This window comes from Chionomys nivalis, chromosome 6, assembly GCF_950005125.1.
Source record: "Chionomys nivalis chromosome 6, mChiNiv1.1, whole genome shotgun sequence".
In the NCBI taxonomy this organism is placed as follows: Eukaryota; Metazoa; Chordata; class Mammalia; order Rodentia; family Cricetidae; genus Chionomys; species Chionomys nivalis.
Window position 1 is genome coordinate 83293322 of NC_080091.1, and position 13053 is coordinate 83306374.

Consider the following 13053-nt stretch of genomic DNA (forward strand, 5'->3'; position numbering starts at 1 on the left):
TTGGCTCAAAATTTTAATGACAGCCTTGAAAACATGATTTGGAATAAAAGAAAACATGAAAAAAGACAACATTCTATAAAACTACTGCAAAACCTCAGTAAACAGCAGCGTAAACTGAAAGAAACAAAAAGCCATCTATTTTTATTACCCTTATATGTAATACTTGAAAATAGGTGTGAGGGCTTAGCTAATGTGCACATCATGGTGTTTATACATACATACAAACATAGACACGCATACATTGCTGACACATAGGTGCATACATACAAAGCCACATGCACATATATACACATAAATACATATGCATACATACACGCATATACTTATACTCACACATGAGCACACGTACACACATGCAAACACTTTTGTACTTGCATAATAACTAACCCTTGCTGAAATTTTAAAATTAAAATCAGTTTCTTATTGTTGAATACAATAGCATACCAAATAGAACTAAGTGTTCAACCTCTTGGATGTTTTTTGGTAATGTGCCTAATTAAAAATAACTAGGCTCCCCAATGCATAATTACAGGAACACCTAGCACACTATACTTCCAGGCAGACTTTATTCACAAATAAATATGAGCCAGATATGAATGATCACTATACCACTCCCTGCTGTATCTGTACTGTTTCTGAATCAAAGGTCTTTCCTGGGTTGGGTATTTTCACTACACTTTTCCTTGCTGTGCAATCATCTCCCAGTTGGACAGTTAATAAGTGGTTTTCCTCCCTAGCCCTTGATGTGCAACCTACTTTACCCTGTATTTTCGCATGCACTATATACCTTCTTCACTCTGGCTGGTTTTGGCAGTGACCCACAATCTAAATCCCTTTTCCCCATTTGATATAAGTGAAACCATAATTATCTAGGGCTAATTTCAAATTACTACTTCATTCCACTCTCAACTGATGAAGATTAGTGGTCTTGCTTTGCATTTGAGAAAGTCAGCAACACAATCACAAGAGACCTCAGCAGGCAACATTTGATTCATGTGAACTCAATTACTTTTGTCAAACACATCCATTTCAATAAAAAGCAGAAACTGTCAAAATGGGCTTTTGCTAACCATTTTGTGCTAAAAAATTATATGACTCCTGGAGAAAAATAATATGAAATACACAGGAAATAATAATAAATAACAGGTAAGGAAACACACATGGCTAAATGGAATTGGGTTAGAATATTTTTCTGAAAACAAAGAACATTTCAAAGAAACAATTTTGCATATATACAGTAGTTAATTATAGAAATCTGAGGCATGTATTTCCGCATTGCAAAACGAATACATAGAACATTTAATATTAGTAAAATAAAAACTAGAATATTGTATGATTTGACCCAAAACAGATTATTACAGATAAAGCTGTCCAATACTTTACAGGAACTTCAATGGGAACTTTCAATCATGTGAAAATAAAGAACCATGTATTACTTAACTGAACTTGTCCACTGAACCTATGCTCTGTTGTCCTTAGGGGTGAGACCATATAGTTACTTACTTGTTTAGCATTCTCAACCCTGAAATTCAATTTCTAAAAATCTTTAGGTCAATACAATCATGCCTACTGGGGTAAAAGATCACACAAGCATGATTGATCAGGTTTCCCAGGTCATCACCTGGAGAATTTCACAAATATTCATGTATGATAATATATTACAATACATATATTCAAACTCCAGCTTCTTGACATAATTACAACCTTAATTAAACATTAACCTAAATTGGTGAGAAGAGAGACTGAGTAATTGAATGTCATTATGTAATAAGTCTACTTTATAAATATATTTCAATAGACCAGTTTTGTGGCTTGACAAAATTGACTGAGATGGTGCCCACCGTGGTGAGCCCACGAAATGTCAATCATTTCAAAGCATGGGAAATGACTTATTTCTTACTATTGAGAATTTTGTCTCAGAGTCTTTTGGGCAAGGCATTTTGGAAGATTGTTTTTGGAAGATTTATTAAATTTAATTTTGAACAGAACAAGAACATTTTTGTATGTGAACAGAAATGTAAAATAAATCAGCAAAACAACATTTTTTTACACCTTTGTACATTCTCTTCTCTCTTCGTTGACTCTACTCCCTTTCCTCTTGGTTTCCAATTTATTTCTCAATTTGACTATATACCTCTCCTGCCATAAGAAGTGAATAGTGTAATGGTAACAGAAAGAAGAATTACATCACTACAAATTTCTGTGAAAAGTCAGTGCATAAGTAAATAAGAGTGAGCTTTGACCCAGTATTGATCAGTCATAACATCTCTCAAGAAAAGATCCTGGAGTGTAGATCAGAAAGATGAGAATGGATTTTCTAGGAAGGATGGAGACAGATGACCATTCAAGAGGGCAAGAGAAGAATTATAAAAGAACAAGTAATTCTATGAAAAAATGTTTTTTGATAAATTGAACATAGCTGTGTGTTTAGGATGTAGAGCAGGACAGTTAGCAAAGAGACAACATTAGATTTCTTACTTCTGGAGTTGTAAACAATTGTATGCAGCCATAGGGGAGCTGGGGATTGAACTCAGGTCCTGTGCAAGAGCATCTGTGTTCAATCACTCAGCCATAATAATATGGAATATTTTAAAGATTTTTTTTCATTTACAGCATGACCTTTCCAGTTCATCCCTCCTGTCACCCATTATGGTCTCTACTCAATTATGAAGAGTATGAGGTGAGAAAGAAAAGAAGATTAGTGTTAAGTTCTCACAATAACACATATTTGATCAGACACACTACTCTCTTGAGACATGATACTTTCAATGATAAGTGCCAATAGAATGCTTTCATCTCAACAATTCAAATTTTATCCTAAGGGTTCAGAGTCTTCCTATAACCTCTTTTAATCTGAAAGGAAACAAATTTTGTAGTGGTCTCATTTAGCCTTCACTTACTTCCTAAAATAACATAAATAATCAGTCAAGTAGATTATTTATTTAAAAAGGATAACAAACAATATTAAGACATTATTAGTAAACTGCCTATTTACAATATTTAAAAATGAACGATAGCCAACATTAATTTACTAGCTGTTTCTATCCTACAATGATATATGACTTAACCATAAACTTTTGCAACTGTTCAAAAACAAAAGACAGGTATTAGACCTTTCACATGATTCCAATCAAATGAGCTATGATTCATTTTCCTAACACACTTAGACACATAATATCCATTTGACAGCATTTTTAAGTGTGTGTCAGTATTTGTCTACGTGTGAGAGTGTGCCTATCAAGAAGAGATTAAATTGGAAATAACTAGAATTATCTATAAACAATATTATGAGGCTCCTAGAAATAAATTTTTAAAAATTGAAAAGATAAATTTTATTACAGGAAGGAGTTTTTGAGAGAATCAGTAAACCAGCCTCATTAGGATGATCATGTAAATGATGCAATTTTGTCTCCCTAGATCTTTGATCAACTGAAATCAAACTTGAACAAGATGGGTAGTTCAGCCCATATACAAGGAACTTTGGAAATAAGAATACATAGCTACCAGAAGGGATTGAGGGTCTGCTCAGTATGATGTTTTCTCCTCAGATGATACACACAAACCTCTTGTTATCTACTTAAAATTACGAATCATGTTGAAAACAATATGAAGCCCATAATAGCACACATTTCCGAAGGGGAAAATGTGTTTCCTTGTACACTGTTCTCCACTTTGTTAGAAAGTGCTACCCTGCTTCAAAAAGCCATTGATAAATATCCAAGTCTAAAAGGACAACTTACCATACTGTGGGCAAAGCGAGAGCATTTCAAATGAATGAGGAAGCATGCATGATCAAGTTTCAATTTAAAAGAAAAATTAAAACAGAAAAAAAAATCTCCAAGTGCAAATTGCTTTGAAATGACCTTTCTGTATTGACTCTGTCTCCAAACAGTTATTTTCATGGGGCACTGCTTATTATGCACTTAAAATTGATCTATAAATTTTGAAAAGCAAGCATATAATTGCAACCATATGTAAACAACGTAGTAAGCTATGTCCTCGGAGATGACAAATGTTTTTCTGAGAAGTTCATGTGGCTGAACCCATTTTCAAAGAATTTTTAAATGGAAGTTTAAAACTTGCCAGGACAAGTCTCCTTTAAGACTTTTATATTTTAATTCTGTATAGCAAAACAAAGATAGAAATAACTTCACGACAGCAAGCCACAGTGGTAGACAGACAACAATCCTGCAATGGATGCTCGCAGGCCATCGGTTGTGCCAACCACAATAAAACTTCTGAGCATGAGGTGAGTATGAGACATCGTACCAAAATTCACACTCTGAGCATTAAGTATGTATACCCAATAAAGAAGTGCATTAAATCTTTCATCATTGCTTGAAAGTCTTTGCAATTCAGAGAAGAAAGAAATAAAACTTGAAGAGAAATAATTTTTAAAAATTAACAAAATAAAAGTTAACTTCTAATCAGTGCAGGAAATAGACACACATGATCCAAGAGAAACACAATGCCAACACAAATCACAGGAAAGGCTTACCTTGGCAGGTGCCATTTTTCTCTTCATATCCGGCCTTGCACATGCATTTCCCAATGGGAACCAGCCACTCTCCTTCAGCACTGCAGTGCATTTTGGGAGGATCATCTGTCACAGAATGGTTGACACAGGAACCTGACACCTCTAACAACTGTGAAGAATCAGCTCCAGTGATGGTGTCAGGGAAGACAGCCAAGTGTCTTACCACAGAAGGACATTTCTTATAGTACACTCGCACAGAAACCAGAGCAATGCAAGCACCGACATCTTGGAAAGCGAGATAAAATCCCTTTTTACTCAGAGGTCCTACATCTCTGACCTCCGTATTGAGTTTCATAACACGGTCTCCAAGATCTAATTCTGTAAAGCTCTCATCAGCAGCAATGGTATCAATCTTGATGTACTGATTCTCTTTAACCTTCCTTCCATTCTCATCATCGGATTCAAAATAATACATGTTAAATGTCTCCTTACAAGTGCCCAGTCCTCCAGGAAGGCTGTTGCAATCCCTTAGAGTAAATTTGAGTTCAATAAAGATTCTGGAAGCACCTTCATTGGATATCCAACTTGTCAACAGCCAATTGTTCTGATTCTGTTCCATAACTCTGCATACTTGGTATGTGTGGATAGGGGCATAGTTTTCATCAACTTCGCCAATCTCTTCCCACTGTACAAGAGAAAGTAGAGAGGTGTGAGAAAAACTGAAAACTCAAAAAGAAAAAGGAAAATAACACAACACAAACTCACACACAAAAGAATAAAACGTAATTTGCCGATAGAAATATGTGTGCTTTCATACATAACATTGAAATAAGTCATACAAAAAGTATGGGGGGACAGATTCACAAAAGCATTTTGTTCTTCTGAATTTTATATTAAGGATTTGTTGTAATAAGAAGCGGGAGGGCTGCGTCCCTGGCACCCAGACGCCTGCATGGCTAGCTTATGCCCCGAAATAATTACATGAAAACTGCATTCTTTTAAACACTGCTTGGCCCATTAGCTCCAGCCTCTTATTGGCTAGCTCTTACATATTGATCTAACCCATTTCTAATATTCTGTATAGCACCACGAGCTGGCTTACCAGGAAAGATTTTAACCTGCATCTGTGTCTGGTGGGAGAATCATGGCAACTCCCTGACTCGGCTTCTTTCTCTCAGCATTCTGTTCTGTTTACTCTGCCTACTTAATTTTCTGTCCTATCAGAGGCCAAGCAGTTTCTTTATTCCTTAACCAATGAAACAACAGATAGAAAAATGACCCTCCTCCATCATTTCCCCTTTTACTGTTTAAACAAAAAAGAAGGCTTTCATTTTAACATAGTAAAATTACATATAGCAAAACAGGATCAAGCAAGAATTACAGTTATAATATTTATATCTATTTTATCTTTTATCATAACTTAGGAAAACTATAATTATCTATCCATTCTTCAACTCCATCAAAGTCTCCAGAAGGATATAATATTACCTAAGTAAACAATAAATAAGAAACTTCAAACTCTAGAAATGACAGAGACATCTCGCTGCCTGGACAGTCACCCAAAGTTCCTCTGTACCATTGGGGCATCCATCTTCGGCCTTCAGGCCCATAGTATCCAGCAGACTTTTCCATGAAGCAGGAAATTTCAAAGACAGTTCAGTCACTTTCTGCTGTGTCCTGCAGAATGTCTCGCAGACTCTTTCATGAGTCAGGAACCCTGAAAGACCATCTCACCTTTAGGCAAGTTTAGCAGTCCTCTCTCTGCGGGTTCTCTGTGTCCAGTTTATGCAACAGTCAAGGCATGAGCAGTTTCATGCCCAAATGGCTATCAATCTCCATAAGGAGCCTCTTCGATGCCCATCATCCTCTTGAAGTAGATTGGTGCTGCCAGGAGCAGACGTGTCTCATTGTCATGAAAAGCCCTAAGTTATTGAAACATTAAATGCCATGTTCTGTAGTCTTTGAAAGATATGAGGAATGCCTATCTAACTGAAATATATCTCTATATATCTAGAAAATCTAACTAACATGACTACAAGCTTTACTATTATCGATGATTATCCATTAGCAACCTATATTTCCTAATTATACATTACATTTTTACAATCACAATACCTTAATCAAGATCAGAAATACATATACATATAACAAAATTGACCTTAAAATCCACACCAATGCAAGTTATTCATATCTATATAATATCCCCCTTTAAATGTAAAAGAACGTTTATAAACCATATTTGGGAACATGGGCGCAGTTTTTTCTCTCCAAACTACTTCCTGCTGAATGGGGGTGTCGTTAATTAGGTCTTTCATGGTATAACCTGTGTGCCAGGGTCATCTCAGTTGGCAGTTGAGCAAAGTAATTTTTTGAGGGTGTTCACAGCAACCTTTCAGGAGGGCGTGGTCTATCATACCATATTGGGATAGACACAATCCACAGAGTCTCATCCTCTGTGAAAACAAAAGAAGACCCTCTCCAAAGCATCATATCCTTAGACCCATATTCTGAAATCATAATACCCTTGTATCCATTTTGGTTTAGCTTGGCAGCCCATATAATGAAATGTCTCTCTGCAGTTAGCTCCTTTACAGTCAAAAATTTTAAAGAAAACACAATAATACAAAGAATCCAGACTCTCTGTGAATTTTCCATTTTTACGTGGCTTATTTTTCTTTATTTCTTTTAATCTATAACTATCTGTACTGTCTCTTTAAAGACTTTACCCGTTTTTTAAGACATTAACTTTATTCTTTATATATATATTTTTCTCTCTCTCAAGTCTACGTACATTCATCCAACAGTGTCTGAATCAGTTCTATTGTGAATCTGTAATTTTTTTACTATCCAGGAGCATTTCTTAAAATGTTAAGCACTTCTTAAAAACTTAAGTTGCACCATGTACAGGTAGTATGGTACCGCCTGTGTCCTGCTCAGTCTAAACCTTAACTGCGCTGTTATTATGGTAATTATGGTAGTTCCTGCCTGAGACCAGCACAGTTCAGCATGGCAGAGCTGAGTTGCTCCTGCCTCAAAGCCATTTGGTGCCCCTGAGCCACACACAGTTCCAGACACACAGCAGTCCACATTGCCATCAAGCAAGCCGTAGCACCTTACTCCAAATGCTTCATTCAAAAGCTCTGTCTCCCACAGGAGCCAGACAGAGATCGCAATGGTAGCAGAGCCCAGAAAGCCGGCATTTTAAAACAGCCAGTTTTTTCCTGCTGCTGAGTCAGGACAATTTCTTTGCGGCATGCAACCCACAAATGGCAAAAAGCTGTCTTAAATTCTCTCTCTGTCCTTTTTAAGCCCTCTCAGGTTTTACGTGGAGTTCATTAGCACCTTGGGTGCTACTCTGTTATAATAAGAGCGGCGGGGCTGCGTCTCCGGCACACGGCCGCAGGAAAATCATGGCGACTCCCTGATTCGGCTTCTTTCTCCCAGCATTCTGTTCTGTTTACTCCGCCTACTTAATTTTCTGTCCTATCAGAGGCCAAGCAGTTTCTTTATTACTTAACCAATGAAACAACAGATAGAAAGATGACCCTCCTCCATCAAGGATTCAATCTAAGGTCTGACATTGCTAAGCATGCATTCTCCCACTGAGCTACAATCTATACCCCCATTTGTTGTGTACATCACTGGATCAACCCATTGATGGAAAAATTATGAATGAAAAAAAATAAAATTTTAGAATAAACATTTTAGAAAAAAATGTATATTTGTTGAACAGAAAGAATGATAGTGGATTAGATGAAACAAAGGTAAGTCTCTAAAAGTTCTATGTGCTAAGAATTTGATCCTCAGCTACATAGCTATTTAGAAGATATTGGTACAGTGAATAGTTAGAGGTATAACTAGGGACAACAATATTATTTTGATAAAGGAACATAGCAAAAAACTTGACTATTACTGACATATTGATATACCCATAGATGAGTACACGACTCAACCCTCATTAAAGAAGCTTCTTGTAGTTGATGGCAATTAACACAGAGACCTACAGCTGCACAATGTGTAGAGATTGAGAGATTTTAGAGCACTCTGTGCTATATAGGCTTTTTGTCTGTTAGTTTGTTTTGTTTATTTTTGTCAAACCTTTTCCCTCAAGGGTATGTAGAGTAGGAGAAAAAAAGATTATAAGACCCAGAGGTGGTGGATGACTCCTAAGAAACAGTGTCTTCCATACACAATAGGACTGATGCACTTGTGAACTTACAGAGACTGTGACTGCACACAAGACCTGCACAGCTTCAAAACAGACAAATCCCAGTGCTGAGAAGAAGTGGGCACAAAGATGCACCTCTAGCCAAAAAGGTATCCACTGGCACTACCTGCTGGGAAGGAAAGATCTGTTTTCTCCAATGGAGTATCACATTCTGAGGATAGACCCTATGCCCAGATATAATTGACCAAAACAAAAAAGACCCTATATTTAGTAGATGTTCGCTTTTTTGCTTCATTTTGTTTGTGGATTTTTGTCTTATTTTGGTTTTGTTTGTTTTGATTGCTGATTGCAGATTATTTTTTTGAGAGGGAGAAATATCAATTAAAAGGAAAGAAGGAACTGGTTGGAGTTGGGGGAGAGGAAGATAAAATGCTCAAAATATTTATCAAATATTTTAAATAAATTATCAAAATATTTAAAAAAATAAGTAGAAAGAAAACAAAATAATTGAGGTCTGGAGAGATATCATTAATTCATTTCACAGTTTTCTTCAGAGGGAATGAGAGGGACTAGTATTTCTTTTCCTCTGGTGTATTGTGGTCAAGTAAGCAGTTTTTGCCTGCCACATACCCTTGCCAGCACTGTTAGTCTCAGAGCAGTGAGACCCAATTGATCAAAGACCAAATTCATTACAGGTTTAAACTGAGATTTAACAGTTTGTTCTATGATTAAGCTACAACAGGTATTCTTTTAGTAGCTGAAAGGAAATAAGGCAAATAAAGTTTAGCTGGAATGAAAAGCATAATATAAAAAAGAATGAAAACAGAGAACAGCAAGCACATGAAAGAAAGATATTACATTTAAGAACAGCAATTTAATTAATATAGTCATCTTGCAAATCACATATCAATGTAATAAAATTTGAAAGTAAATCTATTAACTCAAAATTAATTTTAAATATTTAATCTTATATATTCACTCCAAAAACATATCTTAGACAAAGAGGACTTAAAAATAACTTATCCCCACCAAAATACTCCCACCTTTAGAATATCAAGATACCAGATTCCAGAACAGCACATCACAGATATTCATTGCTTCAATACATCAGCTGAGTTTAAGAATTTTGTAAGCTTGTACAGAAACTATTCGAACATAACTCTGAAAAAATAAGGTTTTTTTAATATTCTAGAAGTACAACTGACAATGAATATTGCTGACTTTCAATAAATAGAGAATATATAGCTTCAGACATTAGATATTACAAATAAACTGAGAGAAATTTATTTCTCTGGATGTGAAATTAAAGATAGCATTGTTTTTTCATTCTCTTCAGTTGGCAGGAATGTAAAAAATGTAGAGTCAAATAGATGGAAATATATTTTATACTTCAGATGCCTACCTAAAAATTCTAGCTGCCCCCAGACAGACACATGTAAAAGGTACAAAGGACATAAAACTGCTAAGTGGCAGATTCACAAGAGAAACCTATGGACATCATGATAGCAACTTTCCCAGTGTGTCATTAGCGGGCTGGGTTCTTTCATTCTGAATCATTTTTTTTCTGTTTAAAATTAATATCAACTCTGCATAGCCACTGATTCTACAGCAGCTATTTGGTCATTCTAATAACAAGCTGCTTATGTATTAGTCTACAAGCAATTTTAGTTTAGATTCTATATTATAAATCATCTCTTCATGTCATGATCAATATTTAACTAAAAGAACTATAAACAAAAAGGTGAACAATAAATTTACCATAATATCAGTTAAATGGTGTGCTTTGTATTAATAAAGGGGAATATGACATGATAAAGAAAAAGAAATGAAAAATATTCATCTTCCTTCATGAGACTCTTTCAAACAAAGCATAATCATATACTGATACAAAGTCCAGAAGGATGAGGTTACCAAGTAGAGTAATATAAAATACAAGGAGCCTCCAACATCAGAATCCAAGGCAGTCATGGCCCTTTTGGAGCAAAGAACAAATACTAAGTGCAAGCCACACAGCAGTTGACAGGGCAGCTGCATACTCCTGTTTCAGGTGCCAATTTAAAAGCACATGTATGAATGTCTTACTGCTCTGAATTGGGTTTCAGTTAATGGGGAATAAAATATAAAGAATAAGATATAATAAAATAATAAATAAAATATAATAAAATCTGTTCTGATATGATTTTATTTATTTATACTTTTCCAGTATAAAACTGTAGGTTCACAATGTATGTTTCAATGAACAAAAAGACAACTTTAAACATTTTGACAAAAAATATTCCAAGCAGGGACTATCGAAATTTCCCATGCCTGTCCTCAGTTAAACAAATATGTTAAAGAATTAGAAAAATATTTTGTTTATTTTAGATTATCTGAAATAATCTCAAATCTGGCAGTTTTGTTCCTCTTAGCATAAGAAATGATCTTTCTGATCTCAGAAAAAGAATAGAAAATAAAAACAGGTATGATGAAGAAACAAAACAAATAGAATAAAATAAAATAATGATGAAAATACCATTCATCAAGAACTCAGGAAAGGGGTAGGTAAATTTCAAGTTACTTTTACAAAAGTCATATCTAGGCAATTGGAGTAATTTAATGAAAGCTGTGAAAAATTTTATGTTCAGTGTTTCTGGAAGAACTATGATTCTGTGTTCACTGGATGTTAGTAAGGTGGACAAAAGTCTGTCTTTTCAGGTCAGGGCAATTCCCCAAGGTCTAAACTCTAAGTCCACGTTCTTCTCTGTAGTTGTTTTCTATGTGTTTGCCTTAAAATTTAAGTTCCTGTTAAACAGATAGCGTAGGTTGGCATGACAGCTCTCCCATGTGCTTATGGCTTTTTTAACTTTCCCCAGACTTGGAAATCTCCTACGAAGCTGTATCCTTCACTCACACCTGCTGAGGCCTCTCGTGTCACCCACACTCACCAGGAAACCGATTCACTATTTTATATGTGTGGCAAAGATTTTTTCCCTTTCTCCCTAACTATAAGAACGATTTTCTTTGGTCTACTCTGGCTGCCTTCCCAAGCGTCTTGCCTGGAGCACCAGCTATCTCCTGCTCTCAAGTCCAATCCATCAGTGCATGTGTTGGGCTGCGTCGTTTCCCTTTAACAGGACACAGAGTTTAGGCCCTAATCTTCCTTTTGATTGTGCTCCCAAATCCATACTAAGAAGCATTGTCGGAATGGAATAGATTCTGACCTCTACGCTATCAGAGGTTACAGATCATCCAGTTCCGTTTTCATTATTTTATTTCTATTTATCTTTCTTCTACATCAAGGAATTAATCAATGTGGTAAGAAAGTCCACAGTCAACCTCTGGATAAAGATGCTTGATTGTCGTTGTTCAGTGGGAAATTGTGCCTTGTAGTTCAATTTTAGTGCCAAAAATTCTGCTGTCTCAATGTATAAATTGGGATCCAATAACTGGCATTAAGACTCTGAGCTGAGAACTGAAGTTATCTGCTGTGATCAGTTAAAAATCCTAATGCCCAGTTTATAAGAAAAAAGAAAAGAAGGAAAAACAGGAAGGTTCTAAAGATAGGATGTTCTAACCATTTCAGAAATAAAGTATCTGAGGAACAGAAACAAGAATGGACCTTTTAAAGCACACATAAGCACACATCCCATATGACCAACTTGTCTATCCAGATCTAGGTCTACCTCCCAGGCATATCTGTCCTTCATCTGAGGATTCCCTTGGAGGATTCCTCCATTCACTACAGCATTTACTATGTAATTTTAGAAGGATGAACAACTAAAAGTACAATTATGATTCGTGGTGGAAAAGTGTATGACTTAGGATTACTATTTCTGTGATGTAACATCACAAGCAAAAGAATTCGGGCTGCAAAGAGTTCTTTGGCTTACACTTCTACGTATCAGACTATCATTGAAGGAAGTCAGGATAGAAACTCAAACAGGGCAGGAAACTGGAGGTAGGATCTGATGGGCTTGTTTGTTCTTCTTTCTCATAGAACCTAATACCATAAACCACTCGGGGAGGAGTGACACCACCGACAATGGGGCACACTCTCCTCTATAAGTCACTAGTTAAGAAAGCCTCAGAGAATTGCCTACAACTTGATACATGGAGGCATTTTCTCAACTGAGTTTCCCTTCTCTCTGATGACTCTAGCTTCTGTCATGTTGATATAAAATGACCCAACACAGTGAGATATCAGACTAATAGGCTTTTGTCATATATTTGTTGCTTTCTAAATCTCTTACAATTGATAGCAAGCAGTTTCTCATGGGAAAAAATTGCTACAAAAGTAAAATGCTATAAAATGAGCAGAATCTCAATTTCAGGTCAGTAAGCATTTGCAGTGGTTTACCAAAATGTTCAAGCTATGAAGAATCAAAAATGAGGAATCTTTGTCTTGGGTCATCATTTCTTGAAAAATATT

At 35.8% G+C, this 13053-nt stretch overlaps 1 protein-coding gene across 10 annotated transcripts in view; it reads right to left on the bottom strand.

Moving 5' to 3' along the window:
* Epha5 (EPH receptor A5) overlaps window positions 1-13053 on the bottom strand; it is a 285266-nt gene that overhangs the window by 214289 nt on the left and 57924 nt on the right. For all 10 annotated transcript variants that reach the window (XM_057771266.1, XM_057771265.1, XM_057771263.1 and 7 more), the window contains exon 3: window positions 4499-5162. In XM_057771266.1, coding sequence (XP_057627249.1) covers window positions 4499-5162 — 664 coding nt within the window. The remainder of the gene's footprint in view (window positions 1-4498; window positions 5163-13053) is intronic.